Genomic DNA, 24,321 nt, shown 5'->3' with positions numbered 1-24,321 from the left:
CACTGGTGTTCGGATACAATGGAGATAGCTCCTGTTAACCAGGAGATAAGGATATTAGTCTCAGGGTGCTCTCTGGGTTGTTGATAACTGAACTTCTGGTGGCTCTGAAAAACTAGGAAAATATCAACCATCTTAAGTTTAGGAAGACTTCGTGAAATGCCTTTTAAAAATACAGGCTCTGGGTACAAAACAGTTTCCAAATTGTATTTTTATAAAGATTCTTCCTACTTTGAATCAGAAGAAAACAAGCTTATTTTTACTTTTGATTTTGGTTGCTTTGCTTTAAAGAATGAGATGCTATAGTTCAAAAATTGAATAAGTATTTATTGTTCCAGAGGTACATTGCGTTTTATACATATTTCATAAATGATACAGGATTTTACACATGTTCAATATTTTGCTATTTGTTTAAAGGACTTTTCTTCACGTTCTCCCCTCCCTAGCCTCCCACACAACCTGAAAGGATTTGCTCATTGCACTGTGCTGTTTCTTCTTAAAACCCCTGCAGTACAAACAGGATAAATGGTTTAAAAATAATTCACAGAGCTTAACAGAAATAAATGAGGGAAGGGGGTTGAACAACTTGGGGGCGGATGAGGAAGGAAGTGGGAGGGACGGGAAGTGGAGACATGCATCCTTTCATTCCGTCATGCCAGTGGAAGGGAGGGGTGGTGGCAGGAGCAGCAGCAGCAATCCTGGCCGGCCTTCAACCTCTGCAAGGCACCTGGAGTCTGGGTTTGTCACTTAAAGTGTTTCTCTTCATACACAATGATCCCAAAGAAGGAAGAAAAAGAGAAAGAAAACCCTTGCCACAAGGAGGAGGGATGGATCATGTGAAAGAACAAAGTGAATCAGCTAGCTGTGTGGCAAGCCCCATCATCCTTTCATCCTGCCCCCACAAGTCGTTATTAATAAAAACAGATCAGACACAGATTCCTTTGACTCTCCAAGTGCAGATGTCATCTGGAAATACGATAGAAAATATTTTGATAGAGTATAAGATTATTTCCTCTTTCTCTCAATTTAAGATAAGAAAAAATAGGGTGAAGAGGGTAGGTTGAAAGAAACCATAGAAATGTATTCCTATATAAAGATAAATTGCACCCTTTGAGATCCACTCACTTGATTCACAACTGCTTAAGTGGTGGAGGCGGGAGGGCTCACAAGCAGCATGGAAGTGTGTATCCTTCGAGACTAACAAAGCCTCCAGACAAGGCAAGGCCATCTGGGTGGCCTGGAATGCTGTCATACAAGCAGATTAACAGCAATGAAACTATTCGGGTTCTGAAATGGCTACAGAGCCATGATTTTTAGCCAATTTGTAAACCTTACATCTTCCTGATTCAGTAATACAGCTAAACATTCCCCCTCTGGCTTGAGCTGTGGAGGGAGAGAGGAATATCAATGGGATAGTTAAATAAAGGAGGGAAATTTGTCTTCCTCTTAAAGATTACTTAGTAAAAAACAAAACAAAAGAAACCTCATGCAGTGTTGCCAATGATTTCTAGATAGTGATTCAGAGCACTGAAATATATAGACATTTAAGAAGGTATGAAGGCATAATCCAAAGAGTCAATTATCAAACAGTCATAAGTTGGTTCCAATTATCATATGGATAAAACTAGCATACCAACAGGTGTGGGTGGTCAGAAATGTGCACAAATGGGACAGAGTCCTGGTAACTTTGCAGAGACTGGGTCCAGTCTAAAATAAAAGCTAATGACATGGGCTCAGACTCTGTTTGCCACCCATGTATCTTGAGGTTTTGCTTTTCTGGTGGATTTCTTTACTCCTATGTCAAAATTAAGAAAAGTTAAATTAAAAAAAGAAAATTAGAGCTGAGTGGGGTGCTGGTGTGTTACTGTTTTGCTGACCCTGCAAAGAAGATGCAAGAGACAAACACCCCCAGCATCAATTTTTCTTTGTGAATCTAATCTCCCAACTATATAGAGTATCATTTTCATCCAGAAACTGAGATGCTTGATTAAGACAGTATTTCACGAAGCCCTTTGAGCTTATATTCCACAAAGCGTGATCTTCAGATTTTAACACTCCTTTCTTCCCTAAGATCTTTTTGTTTTTGTTTTTTAATTAAAGGTAAAAACCCTCTACCCCAACATGGCTCCCAGCTTCCACCTGCAATGCTTTAATTAAAAAGGCCATAGTTATAAACAGGTGTTCTTTCTGCCGGGACTCAGAGACTCTTTGCAGATCAATCTTTTTCACCAATTTGTCGGAGGGGCAGATGTACTTGTAATGGGTCTCTCAGTCTCTTCAGGTCCATTTCTGCCTAAAATAGAAACAAAAGGTGAGAAAAACTGGCTAGTCAAGCTTTCAATGATATTACTGCCTCCTGAGAAAAGGAACTTGTCTTTCCTCCATCATTATGAGTCAGAGAAACCATCTGAATCACTCTGAAAGTACGAGTGCCCTAGTGGCGAAGGCGCAGGACAGTAAAGGTGTATGGAAACAGAAGCTGGTCCCGGTAGTTTCAGCTGTCAGCAGAGCCTCCAGAAAGGCCGTGCAGTCAGCAGGGCAGGACTCGGGGCTCAAGAATGCGAGGGCATCGGAGGTACCTTGATGGCGTTTCTTCAGAGAAGCCCTTTGGAGCCAGAATTTAAATTATACTGCTCAAGACTTTAGTTATTTGTCTAGTTGCTGTTTAAGCTTTTCATTTATCAGTAATTTTAAAAATAGGGGTGTGAAGTCAACTGCAGCACTTTCAAAACTCACACATGCTTGGGCCTCACCCCAGTGTGGGGATGGGGCTGAAGTACCTATTTTTTTAATAGCTCCAGAAGGTAAGAATTCACTTAGGCCGAGGCAGGAAGACAAATTAAACCTATTCAGAGCACAACCCCATCACCACAAAGGGACAGAGAAGGTGGAGAAGGTCCAGAGAAGATAATTAAACTTTGAAGAGAAGGGAATGGTTTCCTGAGGTTTTAAAAAACCTCTAAAGTAATGAAAGACTGCAAAGAAAAGGAATGAGTATTTCTTAACCAAAATCAAAGATATCAGAGTGAGGGGAAGGCATAATCAGAAATGTGAAAGAGGTAACTGTTATAAGAAATAAAATATCAATCTTTTAAAAAAGCGTCTAGTAGTTCAATAAGCTCTGACTGGCACCTGGCAAAGATTTCTAGTAGTCTCTCTTTGACCTGGGTTTTATTTTTGCCCCATTGCTACCACACATTTTAGGTGAGAGATCTTGGGGTCAATTGTAGAAAGATTAAAAAAAGAGAGAAAGATAAAAGCAGACAGAAAGGTAAAGATACAAAAACTAAAAAAAGGTCTAAAAATTTCAATATGCTAGTGTTAACAGGATAGATGGGACACGTTATCTTTTCTTGTGTTACATAACACCTGCTTGTGTTATATAAAACTTTCTGGAGAGGTGTATATGTTAAAACAGTCATTTCTACTGGTTGAGGAATAATTTGCATAGGAAGAAGAGGACTGGATCATTCTTTCAGAGTTTACCCATTTAAGTAGTATGATTATAGATGATGATGCCGCCACTGTACAAGATGGGGCTGGGGTTTACTTTCATTTTTGGAAAACTTACCTGAGCAATTGCATCCTTGAGTTGATTGTATTTCTCTAGGTCAAAACGTGACTTTTTGGCTCCTTTATGGAAAAATAATAAGTATTGTCTGTCTCTGGCTTCTGGATAAACATATTCCTACAAAAATAAAAGAAAAATTAAGTTATTAGTCCTTAGCACACTATCGTCAAAAAATAAGCCCTTACTATTGATTAGATTCAGTACACATGATTGCAAATAAAGATATACTACTGACATGTGCTATGTTAAGTATTTCTTAAAATTTTTTTATTGTGAAAACACAGAAGAGAACACAAAACAAAAATGTATTTCCTAAAGAATCATCATCACATAATAAATTTTAATCATCACCAGGTAAAGAAAATAGAATACTACCAATAACTCAGAAGCCTCCTTCCTCCCCTGTCCAATTACTCACCCTTTCTTCCTCTGCAAAATAATCACTATCATGACTTTTATGGTATCTGTTTTCTTGCTCTCTTTGTAGCTTTCTTACTTAAAATGCATCTTCCTGAGCTCTACGGATCAGTTTCACCTGGTTTTTAAAATTTTATATTAATAAAAACGAAGTCAGAGAGTACGCAATGTGTATGACTACTTTCACTCAGTATCATGTCTGTGATACTCATCTTTTGCGTGCACCAGTTTCAGGCGTATTGCACGGTGATTCAGATACAGGTAATTACAAAATACTGAGCATCATTCCATGTGCTATACAGTGGGTCCCTGTTGCTTATCTGTTTTATATATAGTAGTGTGTGTATGTTAATCCCAAACTCCTAAATTATATTATTTACATGACTACCTCATATTTTATTTTATAAAATTTTATTTATCTATTTATCTTTGGCTGTGCTGGGTCTTGTTGCTGCATAGGCTTTTTTCTAATTGCAGAGAGCAGGGGCTACTCTCCAGTTGCCATGTGCAGACTTCTCACTGCGGAGGCTTCTCCTGCTGTGAATCACGGACTCGAGGGCACTTGGGGGCTCAGTAGTTGTGGCTCGGGGTCTCTAGAGCACAGGCTCAATAGTTGTGGTGCACAGGCTTACTTGCTTCACAGCATGTGGGATGTTCCCAAACCAGGGATTGAACTTGTGTCTCCTGTACCGGCAGGCAGATTCATAAGTCACCAGGGAAGCCCTACCTAACATTTTAAAAACAACTTTACTTGAGATACCATACAATTTACCTATTTAAGGTATAACGGTGCTTTTTAGCACAGCCACAGAATTGTACAATCATTACTACAGTAAATTTTAGAATATTTTTATCATCCCCCAAAGAAACCCCATACCCTTTAATATCACTTCTGATCTCCCTCCATACTTCCAGTTCTAGGTTAACTACCTGTCTACTTTCTGTCTCCATAGATTTGCCTATTCTGGATATTTCATAAGTGGAATCATACAACATATAGCCTGATGTGTCTGGCTTCTTTCAAGGCTCATCTGTTTGTTTCATGTATCAGTACATTATTTCTTTTTATTGCCAAATAAGACTCCATTGAATGGATATGCTACACTTTATTTACCTATTTGTCAATTGATAGACATTCAGATTTTCCCACTTTTTGGCTATTATGAATAATCTTGCTATGAACATTTGTGTACAAATTTTTATGTAGACACATGTTTTTACTTCTCTTGATGATATACAGCATTTTCATGATTACTCGTGAGGCTGAGGCTTTTTCATATCCTCTTTTATATTACTGGCCGTTTACACATCCTCTTTTAGAAGTGCCTGTGCATATCTGGATTGTCTTTTTCTTATTGGCTTGTAGGATTTGTTAATATATATGGATCCTTTGTGGGATATACATACTGCAAACATCTCCTCCCAGCTCATTCTCCCTCCTAATGGTGCTCTTCAATAAAAAGATGTTCTTAATTGTTAATACAGCCTAATTTATTATTTCTACTTTTTATGGCTAGCACTTTTTATTGTGTAAACAGCTGTTTTCTTTTCCACAGTAATGAAGATGTTCTTCTATATTATTACTTCCCAGGAGCTTCATCGTGCTACCTTTCACGTTTAGATCAACAATCCATCTGGAATTAATTTTGTTTATAGTATGAGGATGAGGTCATTTCTTTTTTTTATATGGACAGTCAATTGTTCTAGCACCATTTACCAAAAGACTTCTTCTCGGCAGCGCCATTTTTTAACATCATAAGTGCATTTACACTAGGGCTGTTCCGACTTTGCTCTCCCATTCCACTGGACTAGCGTCCACACCTCCATCACTGTCTCAGTCACTGCAGCTCCGCAGTGTGCTCTGTACTGGAGAACTGTAGACCAGAACTGTAGTCTTCATATCTGACATAGTAAATCCTTTTATGTAGTTTTTCTTCAAGAGTTTATTGACTTTTCTTAGTGTTTTTATTTCCATATAAATTTTAGAAGTAGCTTAATCAAATCTCTTCCCCCAATCCCAAATTTATTGGGATTCTAACTGGGGTTGCAATGAATCTAACAGATCAATGTGGAGAGAACCAACATTTTTACAGTATTTACTTTTCTGGTCCATGAACATGTGGTATCATTACATTCATTAAATCTCCTTTAATTTTATGCTTTTCTACATAGACATCTTGTACATCTTTTGCATGATTTATTTTTAAAAGTCATTTTAAGTTGCATCTTTTAAAAAGTTTCATTTCTAACCATTTGTGGTTGGCATATAGATATGTAACTCATTTATGTGCACTGACCTTGTATCCAGTAACCTTAATGAAACTCACTTATGAATTCTAACCAATTATCTACATATGTTTTTAAAATTTTTCTATGTGCAAAATCTATGTATCATGCCAGTTGTTTTTCTTTCCAATATTTTCATCCACTGTATCTTTTTCTTGCCTTCTGCATTGGCTAGGACCAAAAATAAAAGTGGAATGGAAGTGGTACTCTTACCCTTTTTCTAGGCAACAAAGGGACATTACAACACTTCAAGTTCGCCTACCCCTCCAGATACACATGCTAGTTTTGTATGTTTTCGTTTTTTCTGTGTTTTACGCATTCACTGTTCATTTGTTGTTATTTTTGGCTGTGCTGTGTCTGCTGCAGCACGCAGGCTCTCTCGTCGTGCGTGGACTTCTCATTGTGGTGGCTTCTCCTGTGGTGGGGCACGGGCTCAGTAGTTGTGGCACATGGGCTTAGTTTCCTTGTGGCATGTGGAATCTTCCCGGACCAGCGATCAAACCTGTGTTCTCTGCATTGGCAGGTGGATTCTTAACCACTGGACCACCAGGAAGTCCATTTAATATTCATTTAGATTCACTCACAGATTTACCATTTTCATTGCTCTTCATTCCTTCCTGCTTTTTTTGACTCTCCAGCTGTGATAACCTTCCTCTGCCCTAAGAACAACAACCTCTAGTATTTCCTTCGTACAGATCTACAGGTGACAAGTTCTCTATTCCTTTGTCTGGAAACATCTTTATTTAACCTTTATTTTGGAAGGATATTTTTGCTGAGTATAGAATCCTAAGTTGACAATTATTTTCTTTCAACACATTGTAGGTACCATTCTATTACCTTCTTGTGGTTGAGATTACCTTCATTTCTGTGGTTGACATGCTATCTAACAGTGACTCCTCAGAAGGCAATCCTTTCTTTTTCTCCTTTTGCTTCTCTTAAGATTTCTTCTTTGTCTTTGTCTTTTGCAATTTTACTTCTGATGTGTCTAGATGTGAGCTTCTCTTCCTTTACATTGATTGGTATTTGACAGAATTTTTAAATCTATAAATTACTGTCTTTCATTATTTTGGAAACCTCTCAGTCATCAGCTCTTTAAATATTGTTTGTTTCCATTCTTTTTCTCCTCTCCTTCTGAGACACTAAGAAAATTAAAAATGTATTAGGCCTTTTCACTTTATCCTCTATACCTCTTACCTTCTCCTATATTTTACTTCTTTATGTCTTTCCATATTTATTTCTTCTGATTTATTTCCAGGTCACTATATCCCGCTTATGTCTACTCTACAGTTAAATCAATCCATTAAATTTGTTCTCTAGAATATTCATTGTTTTTTTTTTTTTAAATCAAGTTATCTGTTAATATTCTCAACCTTACCTTTTATCTCCCCAAATACAGTAAGCATAATCATTTTAAAGGCTTTGTCTGATAAATCCAGTTACTAGATCTCCTATTTGTGTTTCAAACGTCTATTGTTTTTATAGGTATTTTCTTGTGTATCTGTTTATTTTTTATTGTATGTTTAACTCTGTATTTAGGCTTAGGATAATCTTATCTCCTCCCAGGGAGATTAATATTTTCTTCTGCCTGGAACCTGTGAGATTAGCACTATGGGACTTCCAGTATTCTAGGACTACTTCAATCCAATTTACAACACTGGGATGATAGAAAGAACAGGTTCTTCTATTCTACAATAGTGGCCTTTAAAATTCCAAACCAAAGCAAACGTGTTTCAACCTATTTTAACAATCCCTGGACATGAATGTCTATGGCTTTGGTCCTTCTAGGTTATCCAGTATGGCTCAGCTTCTTGGCCGCTCGGCCTTTACTCAGTGTAAATCCCAGAGGAAAAAGGACACCTAAACACCAGACTCACCTTACTCAGACTTCTCTTCTTCTGGTCCTTGCCTGGTAATTTTTGTTATGTTCTCTAGAATCTACAGGCAGATGTGTTTTATGTTTTGTTTAACTATTTTAACATTTCCTAATGAGAGCATTGTTCTGATTACCTAGTATGCCACAACTGGAAACAGAAGTAAATATTTAAATACTGAGGATGACAGATAACGACTCAACAGTAGTTGAGGGGTTTATGGAAGCTTTTTAAAAAGACAGAATCATGATCTGGATCAAATAATCTTGACCTAAGGGACAAATGCTGGTTTAAAAACTTGAGAGAAAGCCCTCTACTTTCATCTAAGTTGCTGTGACTAGGCTACTTATCTTTGGTAAGGATATAAATGTATACACTAATTCAATTTATTCAGATCTAGTCTATGTATCCTCTCTTGGGCAACAAGCATTTACTAAGCAACTGCATGCTAGACTCTATTCTAGAAACTTGGTTATTTGATAATAACTGAGAAGAAAGACATGGAGAGCTTTATTATAAAGGAAAGAGAGTCAGAGAAGGAGAGTTTGGTAACATAGAGAACATACAAAAAATATATACTGGGGTAAGATTCTGGGAGGAGGTAATAAGATTAAGAGAAGGTAGAAGAGCTAGCCCTGATTAAGAAAATGCCACCTCTTATTTGAATTTAAGGAAATAGTATGCAAGTCAGTAAGGATGCTATTAAACTCACAGAGTTTAGGAATTAGAAAGCTTCTATCTGTTAAGCTCAATTTTCTAGGAGAAGTAGAAGGCAAAGTTAAAGGTGGGATGAGGAGCTTGATGTGAAGTCTTGAAGTAACTTTATGGGGGAAGAAAATCTAATTAGAAACATAAGCAGTTGCCCATTCCATACTATTACATGATTTTTCTCTAGCAATGTTCAGTAGCCTGGATATAGGGTAAATGGCTAGAATTATCCAAGATTAGGAGTTTACAGACTACATATAATGGAAAGACAATGGAGCAGTGATTGAACAGAATGGCAATAGGGTCTAATTGGGACAGAAAAGGAAGCAACACATGAGGAAGGTGACAAAACAAGTTAAGAGAGACGTCAGGAGCCTACAGGTTTAGGCACACGAGTTTTTATTATAAGTAGGTTCTGAATGGTCACTGAAGTAGTTTGCTGGAGTATAACAGAACATAAAGCATGAATGTTGGAACTGAGATGACAAAGGGTATTAAAGGCTAGGTCAGTGTTTCTTAATCTTTTTTCATCATTACCTTAAGATGCCTTTTCAGATATTTTCCCCTTAGCTGCCTCTTCTCCCCAAAGAGGTTTTAATACCACAGATAGACTGTATATCCATTTATCTGTTGTAATTTCCAAGATGTTTTACTCCTCAAGAACCAATTTTTGCCTCCTTGAGGGTGACATCCCCTTTGTTGAAAATACTTGGGCTAGGGTATTGAATAGTGGTTCACATGCCTGCTGAAGTAACTTTTTCAACTGGCATTTTCTTATTGTCAGGCTCCTTTTTCATATGATAGAAAGTGGTACTTAGGTCTCACTGAAATATTAGTAAAATTCAATATGCTACTTAATTTTATGATCTCAAGGAACTTATCATCTTATAAAAATTCTCTGGAACTTAATACACTTTTGAATCTATTTAGGTTGCTAATAAAAGCTTATTCAACAGTTTAAATGCTACTGAATAGGCTTTTGCTTCATGGGTGTTAATTATGGCTATTGACATGGGGAAGAATATTTTACATTCAATTTGGTCAATGTTTTCCTACTCACAAGACTAAATTGTTTACTACTGCTATTTTGCAACCAGTCACTTGGGGGCAGCAAAAATGTTGAGGAATCACAGCAGTTCAGCATTTAAACAGTAGGACACATAGGCACTGTATTCAGTTCAGTTCAGTTCAGTCGTGTCTGACTATTTGCGACCCCATGAATTGCAGCACAACAGGCCTCCCTGTCCATCACCAACTCCCGGAGTTCACTAAAGACTCACGTCTATCGAGTCAGTGATGCCATCCAGCCATCTCATCCTCTGTCGTCCCCTTCTCCTCCTGCCCCTAATCCCTCCCAGCATCAGAGTCTTTTCCAATGAGTCAACTCTTCGCATGAGGTGGCCAAAGTACTGGAGTTTCAGCTTTAGCATCAGTCCTTCCAAAGAAATCCCAGGGCTGATCTCCTTCAGAATGGACTGGGTGGATCTCCTTGCAGTACAAGGGACTCTCAAGAGTCTTCTCCAACGCCACAGTTTAAAAGCATCAATTCTTCGGTGCTCAGCTTTCTTCACAGTCCAACTCTCACATCCACACATGACCACTGGAAAAACCATAGCCTTGACCAGACGGACCTTTGTTGGCAAAGTAATGTCTCTTGCTTTTGAATATGCTGTCTAGGTTGGTCATTACTTTCCTTCCAAGGAGTAAGCATCTTTTAATTTCATGGCTGCAATCACCATCTGCAGTGATTTTGGAGCCCATAAAAATAAAGTCTGACACTGTTTCCCCATCTATTTGCCACGAAGTGATGGGACCAGATGCCATGATCTTAGTTTTCTGAATGTCGAGCTTTAAGCCAACTTTTTCACTCTCCTCTTTCATCAAGAGGCTCTTTAGTGCTTCTTTGCTTTCTGCCATAAGGGTGGTGTCATCTGCAGATATGAGGTTATTGATATTTCTCCCGGCAATCTTGATAGTCTAGAGGGCCACAGTCCTTGGAGTGTCACAAAGAGTCCAACGTGACTGAGCAACTAACACATTCAAACACTATACAGTTAACCCTTGAACAACATGGGTTTGAACCAAACAGGTCCACTTATATGTGGATTTTTTTTCAATGGTAAATCCTATAGCACTACACGATCCAGTCAGGTGAATCCCCAGATGGGGAACCTTGGATATGGAGAGACTATGGATACAGAGGAACCATGGGTCAGAGGGACGACTGTAAGTTATATGTGGATTTTTTTTTTTTCACTTCACAGAGGGTTGATGCCCCTAAACCCTGATGTTCAAGGGACAACTGTAATTTAATGTGTTTAAAATACCTAGTACATACACAGATGAGTTGAGAGACATTTGGAAAGGACAGCAACCAGTTATGAACTTCGGCTAAGGAGTCTAGATTTCACCTGATAAAAAGAACCCATTTAAGGGGTGTCTCAGTGGTAAAAAATCCACCTGCCAATGCAGGAGACATGGGTTCAATCCCCGAGTTGGGAAGATCCTCTGGGAGCAGGAAATGGCAACCCACTCCAGTTTTCTTGCCTGGGAAATCCCATGGACAGAGGAGCCTGGCGGGCTACGGTTCAGGGGATCACAAACAGTCAGACACAACTTGGAAACTAAACAACAAGAAACTAAAACAACAAGAAACTAAACAACATAGACATATGCAAGCCATGCCCAGAGGTCTGATTAGATAAGACTGATCTGGTTGCCCGCTCTGTTCATATAGAGTGACGAATATGAGCTAGACATGGGATTAAGTGCTAGAGATGCTGGGCAAACAACAGCAGGACATGAGCAATGTACTTCCTCTCTTCTGCCCACTAGACAAATTTGGGAGGCCCAGAAAGGTTAAATAACACCCTTGAGCTTTCATTTTCCCTCACAAAAATAGGCCTGTGACCACTGGTCTAATGACTACAGAAATAAAACATCTATGTTCATTCAACAGAGGCCATGTAAAAACATAAGAAGCAACTCTCAGAATTCTTTTGACACTTAAGAAAATAGAAAAAGTTTCTCATCTGTCTCAACTATTTCAAGTGATTTTTATTCAAGGGAGCCTGGATCTATGGTTGTATCACTTAAAGCAATAATAAATCCCTCATACATCCCATGGATTTCCAAGCTACTAAAAAAATAGCACTAACAATAACAATTAGTTCTAGACACTGATATTTAATACATGAGCCTTGGTTGTTAAAGAACAGAATAGTGATTAGATATCTAACTTTCACTTCCCTTCCTTGACCTTAAAATAACAATGACAAATACCTATACTACTGATATACTTAGAAGTAACCCAGAGTTTTGTTTATTTGATTAGTTTTCACCAATTCTCCATTCCAAATATTCGATAAAAACAAAAAACTACCCCATCTGACTGCTACATTAATTACACAGTACATAAAAAGCCAAGCCAACTGAGCTGAACAAGTTATCCTACAGCTGACCTCTCTTCTCCTTTGCCTTCTTATTCTCTATCTTACCATAATATTGTTATGAATTTAGCACTTTATATGGTTCTCTTAATAGTCTGTTTGCTCCATGGGGGCCAAAGCCATGTCTTATATCTCTCTATCTCTAGCACCTAGAGTAGTTCCTGATATGTAATTGGCATGCATGAGCACGTGCATGTACGTGTGTATATGTGAGTGACTGCATATAAAGGATAAGTGATTTACTTAAAGGGAACTGGCCTTATAAAGAATATGAGAGAAAAGAGAACTACTTTGACAACCAAAATTTCACTATGTCAGGAAAGTTACTTGAAGAGGAATTCTTACCTGGCGTGTCATTACAAAATATGCATACATTGCCATGGCACTTCCATAAGTGATGAAGTAGGTGACTGGCTCCATGATGTCCCAAGAATATTCCCACCAGGTAAGCCGGGCCAAAATGCCAAACTGTGTGGCCATGTAGGCAAGTCCACCCCATAGCACCAAAGTGGTCCTCTTCTCAGCTTTTCTGCTGATTTCAATTCGTACCTATAGGTCACACATGATCAGTCAACTCTAAAGCATTTTGACATAGATCCAATTTTAAACTCTTATTTAAACTGTTCTATGTTCACTTAAGAACAGGGCTTGCAATCAAGATACAAGTTGGTCTCAATTCTAGAAAACATAGTTTGTCTTCCTAAATAGTATCTGCAGTTTTTACTGAATAATATTTTATAGGAATAACATTTTTAGTACACTAGTAGCTGAAAATATGGTGAAATAAGTTAGTTTCATAGGTCTTTATCCAACCACAAGATTATTTTCTTTGAAAGAGGGAAACAAAAATAGGCTAATGTTCTCTCACTGTAGCATTCAAGATTTAATCCATTATTAATTTTTTACTCAAGAGGTCTACTGGGGCAAAAGAGCACAGCGAGTCAGAGCATGGACTCTGGATTCAGGCCCTGATCCAAGAATCACCATAACTTCATTAATGTGTTGTTCTGTTAAATAAGAGAATACAGGTAAAATACGTAGGACAATTCCTAGCACAAAGTAAATATTCAGTAAAGGATGATAATTATTTTGTTATAGCTAATACATTAAAAAAAGCTTTGCATTTTGAAAGTACAAAGTTTAAATTTCATCTCCCTTTACAATAGTTCCTCAAACATTTCTAAAGGTCTTAAATTTAATGAGAACAACCTTGAGATATATGTTTATTACTTTTAAGGAAATAAGAAAAAAGTACAATATTATTTATTCTCCTTCTTAATCTCTAATATAGTTTAGTTTCTTAAAGTGGAAATACTTGTATTATTATTAAAAAATAAGGATGACACATCTTCCGTGTAAAACATTCAGCAAAGTATAAAGAAGAAAAATTATTCATGATCCTATCATTCTATTAGCATTTGGGAATACGTCCCTTCTATTTTCTTCTTTGTGTGTGTGTGTGTGTGTGTGTATGGCTATATGTGTAACATATATTTCAATGAAAAATGGAATCATAGTATGCACTACCACGGGCTTCCCGGGTGCCTCAGTGGTAAAGAATCTATCTGCCAATACAGGAGATGCGGGGTTGATCCCAGGGTTGGGAAGATTCCCTGGAGAAGGAAATGGCAACCCACTCCAGCATTCTTGTCTGGGAAATCCCATGGACAGAGAGCCTGGTGGGCTATAGTCCTTGGGATCACGAAAGAGTTGGATGACTTAGTGACTAAACAATAACAAAATGCACTAATGCGTACATTATCTTATAATTTACTTTTCATAAAATATGAGTTTTCTATAGCATATTAGATCTACAGAATTGTTTTTTAACAGTTACATGATATTCCATATAATATTAATTCTTAAGTTGGCTAAAATGATTATCTACCTCACTTAGAACCCTTCTTGATCAGCAAGTATTCCAATCTTTGTCACAAAGGTAGTGTGTCTGGTTAATGAGAATATATTCAGGCCTCAAAGCTCTAGGTCCATTATTAAGGCCCAAACTATTTCTTTTAAAGTTCTTTCATAGTTTTAATTGGAAGATTTTTATGATTCAGTTCCCCAACTCATCAGGTTAACATAATTCAATCACATACAACTTGGAGGGGGGGAAGCAAACATATATCCTCTGGAAAAAATACTAGTGAAGAGAAAAGTGTGAAATTTGAATTTGCACCTTTTCCAGGGGCGCCAGCTGTTCTTTGAGATCTTCTAATCTTTCAATAAGCTCCCTTTCCTTGTTTAACTGGTGCTGCTCGATGCACAGCGTTGTGTATAGCTGCTGGACCAGTGTCTTTACATCATTCAGTGTTGCTGCATTTTCATGGCTTAAGAGGTCTGAAAGAAAAAGGTTGTTTTTAAAAATTTAAGCCTTAATTCAAGGGCCCCCAATCTCTGGGGCCATAGACCAGTACCTCCTGTCAGATCAGCGGCAGCATTAGAGTAGAAATAAAGTGCACAATAAATTAAACGGGCTTGAATCATCCTGAACTGTTCCCCCTCAACCTACCACTGCCCTGGTTGTAGAAAAAATGTCTTCCATGAAATCGGTCCCTGGTTCCAAAAAGGTCGGGGACTGCTGCCTTAAATAAAGAGTTGCTATTCCGAGGGCTATTTGTGATAAGAACAAGGGAGATTCATTCACTATAGGGAATCTACCTGCAGTGCTAAACTGAAGGAAAGGGATAGTTCCTTTTTAAAAAGGAAGAATCTATAAATCCCAGAAAGTAAGTTCCAAATTTGAGCAACTTGAAAATTTTGAAGCCAACATCCACCATTATACTGTTGGAAGTGTAAATGCTACAAGTAATAATAATCTTCATTAGATAAAGACAAAAAATTTAAAATAATAAAAAACTGGGAATAGAACTGCTTTATGATCCAGCAATTCCACTGCTGGGCATACACACTGAGGAAACCAGAATTGAAAGAGACACGTGTACCCCAATGTTCATTGCAGCACTGTTTATAATAGCCAGGACACGGAAGCAACCTAGATGTCCATCGGCAGACGAATGGATAAGAAAGCTGTGGTACATATACACAATGAAGTACTACTCAGCCGTTAAAAAGAATGCATTTGAGTCAGTTCTAATGAGGTGGATGAAACTGGAGCCTATTATACAGAGTGAAGTAAGCCAGAAAGAAAAACACCAATACAGTATACTAACGCATATATATGGAATTTAGAAAGATGGTAACAATAACCCTGTATACGAGACAGCAAAAGAGCCACTGATGTATAGAACAGTCTTTTGGACTCTGTGGGAGAGGGAGAGGGGTGGGATGATTTGGGAGAATGGCACTGAAACATGTATAATATCATATATGAAACGAGTCGCCAGTCCAGGTTCAACGCACGATACTGGATGCTTGGGGCTGGTGCATTGGGACGACCCAGAGGGATGGTATGGGGAGGGAGGTGGGAGGAAGGTTCAGGATGGGGAACACATGTATACCTGTGGCGGATTTATTTTGATATATGGCAAAACCAATACAATATTGTAAAGTTAAAAAATTAAATTAAATTAAATTTAAAAAAAAGAGAAATGTTAAAAACTAGTAGAGAAGTTTAGAATTAATCTGATTATTATCACGCTTATTAAAATTTTGATCTATAATTTATCTGTGGTCTTGCCATTTTAACTGGTCATTTTTTCCCTTTAGTAACTAACACTTGAGGGAAAAACATATAGTATTTCAAATTTGCAAATACAAGGTATAAATAAAAATATCATTATCCTAATAATCTTAGCCTCTATATACCTTCCCCCTAACACATCAATTTTTATTTATTCCTGTTGGGCAAAGACATGGACTAGCTCTTTGGGTCTCAACATCAAAGAGCATGAAGTCATGAGAATGACTGAAAAGGTAAATGATTAAATAATTCTTTGATTCAATATCCTCTTCTGTGAGTAGCATGTGTTTCCAGAACTCTAAAAATTATGTTTTGAAAATTTAATAAAAAGCCAGCTAATTTTAGCTGTCAAAGAATTTTTTAAAAAGCACCCAAGTAAAGCTTTTGTTTTAGAATCTTATTAGCCTTGAATGTGACATTCTGTTACCTGGAGCAGGAGGTCAGCCTTCTTCTAAATCAAAATAAGCCATGGTCAGAATTAGTCATGCATTATATATGGAATTTAGAAAGATGGTAACAATAACCCTATATGCAAGACAGCAAAAGAGACACAGGTGTATAGAACAGTCTTTTGGACTCTGTGGGAGAAGGCGAGGGTGGGATGATCTGAGAGAATAGCACTGAAACATGTATATTATCATATGTGAAACAGATCGCCAGTCCAGGGTTGATGCATGAGACAGGGTGCTCAGGGCTGGTGCACTGGGATGACCCAGAGGGATGGGATGGGGAGGGAGGTGGGAGGGGGGTTCAGGATGGGGAACACATGTAAACCCATGGCCGATTCATGTCAATGTATGGCAAAAACCACTACAATATTGTAAAGTAATTAGCCTTCAATTAAAATAATTAAATTAAAAAATTAATTAATTAAAAAAAAGAAAATTAGGTATGAATGGAGCTGTTTAGGTGAAACTCATTTTAGATTCCAGTATAATTTCTCTAAAAATTTGCTTCCGTATCTTCAGAAAAATGTGTACATTTTAAGTACAATGCCGTGAAAAGTGCTCTGAACTAAAACCAGGAGTCCTACTAATACGGTAGCCTCTAACTACACGTGGCTGTTGAACACTTAAAAGGTGACTATACTTTACTGAGATGTACTCTAAAGAAAATCTACACCACAAAAAAAGTCTTCATATAAGTTAAAGAATATAAAATATCTCATTAATAAAGTTTTATATTGATGATACATAAAATGAAATAAGCATAGTTTGGATACATGAGACTAGTTTAAAAGTTATTAAAATTAATTTTACCATGTCATACCATGACATGGATGAAACTTAAAAAAAATCATATGAAATGAAAGAAACCAGACACAAAAGACTACATATTGTATGATTCCATGTATATGAAATGCCCATAAGAATTGATGCTTTCAAACTGGGGTGCAGGTGAAGACTCCTGAAAGTCCCTTGGGCAGCAAGGAAATCAAACCAGTCAATCTTAAAGGAAATCAACCCTGAATATTTGCTGGAAGGACTGATGCTAAAACTCCAAGACTTTGCCACCTGATTTGAAGAGCCAACTCATTGGAAATGATTTTGATGCTGGAAAAAATTGAGGGCAAGAGGAAAAGGGGGCGACAGAGGATAAGATGGATGGCATCACTGTCTCAATGGACAATGAGTTTGAGCAAACTCAGGGAGATAGTGAAAGAGGGAGAGAAGCCTGGCATGCTTCAGTTCATGGGGGTCACAGAGTCAGACACGACTGAGCGACTGAACAACAAGAGCAACGACAATAAGCAGCTGTTGAGAGGTGAAATGGGAGTTGACTGCTATTGGGCATGCAGTTTCTTTTGTGATATAAAAACGGTCTAAAAAAAAGAATTAGTCATGCGTGTATTTCAAATATTCTTCAAGGTGTCCTTCACTAGATTTATCACAGAAATTCAATCAATAAAAAATTCAAAAAAGAGTAGCAAATTGGATTAAAGAAGAGCTGATATAGTAATATGGGCTATAGCACCTAGCACAGTTATCTATCTTCATACTTCAATGAATGTGTGCTGCATTAATGGGAAAAGATTAAAGCAAGAACACCCTGAGCTCGAGAAGTCATCTGTGTCAACAGGGTCTGTTTTGCACTAAAGTTGCAGCTCACATTCACAAATGATTCTACAATTTCCAAAGTTCCAAAAAGAGAAAACTGCACTCTGGAATGTCACAGTAAAGTGGTAAAGTCCACACCTCCTGATCCCCAGGCCTGGAACTGAGTTATAAGGCTTTTACTATGCCTGGAAAATCCCGTGGACCGAGGAGCCTGGCAGGATACAGTCCATGACGTCGCTAAGAGTCAGACACGACTGAGCGACTTCACTTTCACTTTTATGCATTGGAGAAGGAAATGACAACCCACTCCAGTGTTCTTGCCTGGAGAATCCCAGGGATGGGGGAGCCTGTTGGGCTGCCGTCTACAGGGTGGCACAGAGTCGGACATGACTGAAGTGACTTAGCAGCAGTTATTATATATTTACATATCTCATATATATAAATATATAATATTTATATAAATATTAATTATATATTATAAAATATTAATATCAATATTAATATTTTCTTGCGAGCTCAGTCCTCTTTCAAAAAGATAATTGTTTAGGTAGGTATAAATTATCTATGGTTAACAAAATCCTCTCACACATATTACTCCATATTTATTCTCATAAATATAATCCATAATTTACAAGTGAGGAATTTGAGTTCTTCAATGGGCTTCCCTGGTGGATCAGTGGTAAAGAACCCGTCTGCCAATGCAGGAGACGTGGGTTCAATCCCTGGCTCAGGAAGATCCCTGGAGAAGGAAATGGCAACCCATTCCAGTATTTCTCCCTGGGAAATCCCATGGAGAGAGGAGCCTGGTGGGCTACAGTCTATGGGGTTGCAAAAGAGTTGGACACAACTTAGAGACTAAACAAAAACAGCAGAAACAATTTGAGTTCTAGAGAGATAAGATTAACAAACATTTTTGTATTAGGTACCAATAACCTCAGATATGCAGATGACACCACTCTTATGGCAGAAAGCGAAGAAGAACTATAGAGCCTCTTGATGAAAGTGAAAGAGGAGAGTGAAAATGTTGGCTCAAAGCTCAACATTCAGAAAACTAAGATCATGGTATCCAGTCCCATCACTTCATGGCAAATAGATGGGGAAACAGTGGAAACAGTGTCAGACTTTATTTTTCTGGGCTCCAAAATCACTGCGGATGGTGACTGCAGCCATGAAATTAAAAGACGCTTACTCCTTGGAAGGAAAGTTATGACCAACCTAGACAGCATATTGAAGAGCAGAGACATTACTTTGCCAACAAAGGTCCGTCTAGTCAAGGCTATGGTTTTTCCAGTGGTCATGTATGGATGTAACAGTTGGACTGTGAAGAAAGCTGAGCACCAAAGAATTGATGCTTTTGAACTGTGGTGTTGGAGAAGACCCTTGGACTGAAAGGAGATCTAACCAGTCCATCCTAAAGGAGATCAGTCCTGGGTGTTCATTGGAAGGATTGATGTTGAAGCTGAAACTCCAATACTTTGGCCACCTGATGCAAAGAGGTAACTCATTGGAAAAGACCCTGGTGCTGGGAAAGACTGAGGGCAGGAGGAGAAGGGGACGACAGAAGATGAGATGGTTGGATGGCATCACCGACTCAATGGACATGGGTTTGGGTGGATTCTGGGAGTTGGTGATGGACAGGGAGGCCTGGTGTGCTGCGGTTCATGGGGTCACAAAGAGTCAGACACGACTGAGCAACTGAACTGAACTGAACTGAGCTATTCAAAAATTCTATATTAGGTACTGAGCTATTCAAAATCACTGCAGATGGTGACAGCAGTCATGAAATTAAAAGATGCTTGCTCCCTGGAAGAGAAGCTATGACCAACCTAGACAGCATATTAAAAAGCAGAGACATTATTTTGCCAACAAAGGTCCATCTAGTCAAGGCTATGGTTTTTCCAGTAGTCATGTATGGATGTGAGAGCTGGACTATAAAGAAAGCTGAGCGCCAAAGAACTGATGCTTTTGAACTGTGGTATTGGAGAGTCTCTTCAGAGTCCCTTGCACTGCAAGGAGATCCAACCAGTCAATCCTAAAGGAAATCAGTCCTGACTATTCATTGGAAGGACTGATGTTGAAGTTGAAACTCCAATACTTTAGCCATCTGATGTGAAGAACTGACTCTTTGGAAAAGACCCTGATGCTGGGAAAGATTGAAGGCAGGAGGGGAAGGAGACGACAGAGGATGAGATGGTTGGACAGCATCACTGACTTGATGGACATGAGTTTGAGCAAGCTTCAAGAGTTGGTGATGGACAGGGAAACCTGATGTGTTACAGTCCATAGGGTCACAGAGAGTCGGACACAACTGTACGACTGAACCGAACTGAACTGAGTTATTCACTACAGAGGCACATGCTCAGTCACTTCAGTCACGTCCAATTCTTTGCAACACCATGGACTGTAGATGGGCAAGCTCCTCTGTTCATGGGATTTCCCAGGCAAGAATACTGGAGTGGTTGCCATTTCCTTCTCCAGGGAATCTTCCCAAACAAGGGATCAAACCCACATCTTCTGCAGCTCCTTCATTGGCAAGCAGATTCTTTACCACTGAGCCACCTAGGAAGCCTCACTGTGGTGGGGAAAAATCAAATATAAGCTAGTTCCTTCCCTTAGTGAAACCTAATAATGATATTCACAAAATTGCAGAGCTAGCAAAAGATCTGACTGGTTGTCCAATGACTTTTATTTCATGCTCTTTCCTTTTCTATTTCCACTTTCAAATCATAATTACACTTAAAAGTGCTTAGCAATCCAGGGAGGGAGGAAGGGAGGAAAGAAGAAAGGAAGCAAGCATGCAAACTAAATAGACTCTCCATCTTCCTTTTCCTAATGAAGCACAGACGTTAATGATCAAATATGTGTGGTCAATCATAACCTGAAAATCTATTAAATCCAAAATCAAGCTTGGTATTTGTTTTATAAAAAAGTCAGTGTCTATTAAAATATCATTCACTGAAGACATATTTTAAAACTAATATTCATATTCTGAGTTCTGCTGTGTAGAAAATTTATTTTTTATTTCAATCGTTTCTTTCATGGCTTCTTCTGTATTTTATGGTATAGTCAGAAACATTTCTCAATCCAAGTTTGTTTCTCCATTGATTTTTTTTTTGCTACAATAAATTATAAAATAAGTAGTTAAGTGAATGGGTACATACATTTATACATTCATACAGTAGGTAGCAGCTATGAAAAAGAATAAGGAATTCTTTATGCTCTGGTATTTTAAGATTTTCAGAATACACTGTTAGGTAAGAAAAGCAATCTGGTGGTTTAATACCCTGACATTTAGTTTCACTGGAATGATGTTTCCCTAAATATCCCCAATTCCCCCAAATTCCCTGTATAGTTCTGAATTAGAGTTAGCCACAAGAGAGACTTAAGTGAGATTCTGGAAAGCAGGAGAGAAGCAGAAGCCCTGAAGAAGCTCTGAAGGTAGTAAGACAGATGCAGAGGTGCCTGCAGATGCCAGCGTGAGCCTGCTCTCCCTGGCTCTGCATCCGGCTCTTTATCCTCAGCGGCCACCTCTGAAGATTCACAGCAAATCACACCTTCAGTCAGGTGCACCTGCTAGAGCTGTGCTGTCCAAAACAGCAAGCGCTGGCCATGTGTGGCTGCTTGAATCAAAGTGAAATAGCATGTAAAATTCAGTTTCTCGGTCACACTAGCCACATTTCAAGTGCTCAGTAGGCACAGAGGGCTGATGGCTACCATACTAAACAGTGCAGAAATGTAACATTTTCATCATCACAGAAGTTCTATTTGATCACCCTGTCTCAGGGATTTCTCCACCAGCCCTTCTTTGCTAATTCTCCTTAACCTAAGAATTAAGGAGAATTTCCAGGTTCCCTGGCAAGCTTTGATTTGTCCACATTTGCCACCACTTCAAAATTAGTACCTTTTCTCTGATCTTCCAAGCTCCCCTTTACAGACTTACTTCTTTACTTTCATCTACAACTGTACAAAGTCTCATGCCTATAATAAATCTTTTATTCCACATCATTCAGAGCTCTGCTTCCCCAATTGAATCCTGACTGACATATGCAATATGTATGCTATGCTATTATTTGCATAAAAAGGGGAAAAATTATGCATTCACACTTGCTTATGAATGAACTATCTCTGACAGGAAACCTAAAAAACTAAGAAAAATGCTTGCTGGTAAGAGGAGAAAAGGGTGGCTGGTAAAACAGGAATGAGAAATTTTTTCCTATATATTCTTAGACTTTGGGATTTGAACATTGTGAATGTATTACCTATTCAAAACAAATAAGATTTTATGTGCTCCAACATACCTTCAAATGGCAATGAAAAGATTATAAAATGATAATTCATAGGAGATCAATCTTAGAGATTTCCAGTTCTAGACCTGGCTGACCAAAGAGCTGCTATCTTTCTGACCAGGTATCAGAGTAGCCCTGGCAAACTCAGGGGACTTAGCTTTATTTTGTTAAGATTTTCCTGACAGGGAGAATATGCTTCCATGATATTGTCATGGTAGAGGAAAACAACAACCTCAAACCCCTCAACCCTGAAAAATCTGCCCATATATTTGGAGATGAAATTATAGGAAGAGAGAAGATAAATCTGCTAATGGCTTAACTTCTGGATGATTTGAGTATGCTTCACTAAAAATTAATTAAGATATTTATTAATGTTTCTGCACATGCCATCAATGCCAGGATAATTAAGGTACACAAAGATAGAGAAATGTGCAAAAATAATAGGTTAAACACTCTTTTCAGCTAGTATAATGGTTTGGAAAAGACTGGCTATTTGAGTCACTGGTATTTGGTTTGCCTGTTCAACTGTTTCTCTCAATTATTCACATTATTAGGACAGAAGCAAGGTCTCAAGTATCCTCTGGATGGATAAATGGGACAAAGGGCTCAATGGTGCCAATCAAAATGATCCTTCTCATTACAAACACTCTCAGACTCTTTGCAACCCCCATGGACTGCAGCCCACCAGGTGCCTAACTCCATGGGATTCTCCAGGCAAGAATACTAGAGTGGGTTGCCATTTCCTTTTCCAGGGGATCTTCTCAACCCAGGGATTGAACCCAGGTCTCCTGCATTGCAGGTGGATGCTTTATTGTCTGAGCTACTAGGGAAGCCCCAAGATCAAATTTAAAACCATCTAACTGCTACAATAACTACTTCTCTCATCCTGCAGAGGTCAGAGAGGAATCCAGCCATACATAGCTATGGTAACCAAGAGAATGCAATGGAACTTGCACCTAGCCTTGCTACTATGACCTGCCCCTTTGTTCCATTTCAGCTTTTTCCTGGCTCTTCCCTCCAATTTTGGTGTTAGGTACAAGAGCTGTTAGTACTTAGGTATCTATGTACTATGTAGTACTTGTGATCTAATAATTATATTAGGATCTAATAAAATTTAAATCCTACATGAATAAGTTCTCTATCCTCAGTGCCTGGTGAAGTGTGTGAAGTTAAAGTTTATTGGTATACAATGTTCATAGAGCATTTTTTAGTTCTAAAGTACTACCCAAACACAGGGAAAAGAAAAACAGGAGAAAAAAAGTGAAAATTAAAGGAGGGTAAGGAATGAGTTCTGAAAGAGATGGGAATACCAGACCACCTGATCTGCCTGAGAAACCTGTATGCAGGTCAGGAAGCAACAGTTAGAACTGGACATGGAACAACAGACTGGTCCCAAATAGGAAAAGGAGTACGTCAAGGCTGTATATTGTCACCCTGCTTATTTAACTTATATGTAGAGTACATCATGAGAAACACTGGGCTGGAAGAAACACAAGCTGGAATCAAGATTGCTGGGAGAAATATCAATAACCTCAGATATGCAGATGATACCACTCTTATGGAAGAAAGTGAAGAGGAACTAAAAAGCCTCTTGATGGAACTGAAAGAGGAGAGTGAAAAAGTTGGCTTAAAGCTCAACATTCAGAAAACGAAGATCATGGCATCTGGTCCCATCACTTCATGGGAAATAGATGGGGACACAGTGTCAGACTTTATTTTGGGGGCTCCAAAATCACTGCAGATGGTGATTGCAGCCATGAAATTAAAAGACACTTACTCCTTGGAAGAAAAGTTATGACCAACCTAGATAGTATATTGAAAGCAGAGACATTACTTTGCCAACACAGGTCCGTCTAGTCAAGGCTATGGTTTTTCCAGTGGTCATGTATGGATGTCAGAGTTGGACTGTGAAGAAAGCTGAGCACCAGAGAATTAATGCTTTTGAACTGTGGTGTTGGAGAAGACTCTTGAGAGTCCCTTGGACTGCAAGGAGATCCACCCAGTCCATTCTGAAGGAGATCAGTCCTGGGTGTTCT

The 24,321-nt window shown here is 38.4% G+C and overlaps 1 protein-coding gene across 1 annotated transcript in view; it reads right to left on the bottom strand.

Annotated features, from left to right (window-relative positions):
* Nucleotides 1–303: 303 nt before the first annotated feature.
* MCU (mitochondrial calcium uniporter) overlaps nt 304–24,321 on the bottom strand; it is a gene marked incomplete at its 5' end in the record, with an annotated part of 179,731 nt that continues 155,713 nt past the window's right edge. The window contains 4 exons of the mRNA XM_010852264.1: nt 304–2,290; nt 3,569–3,685; nt 12,645–12,848; nt 14,479–14,639. Of these exons, the coding sequence (XP_010850566.1) occupies nt 2,213–2,290; nt 3,569–3,685; nt 12,645–12,848; nt 14,479–14,639 (560 nt within the window). The remainder of the gene's footprint in view (nt 2,291–3,568; nt 3,686–12,644; nt 12,849–14,478; nt 14,640–24,321) is intronic.

This window comes from Bison bison, unplaced genomic scaffold (genome assembly GCF_000754665.1).
Source record: "Bison bison bison isolate TAMUID 2011002044 unplaced genomic scaffold, Bison_UMD1.0 scf7180017864309, whole genome shotgun sequence".
Classification (NCBI taxonomy): Eukaryota; Metazoa; Chordata; class Mammalia; order Artiodactyla; family Bovidae; genus Bison; species Bison bison.
The sequence above is the reverse complement of the archived record's forward strand: the minus strand, read 5'-3'. Positions and strand labels throughout refer to the sequence as shown.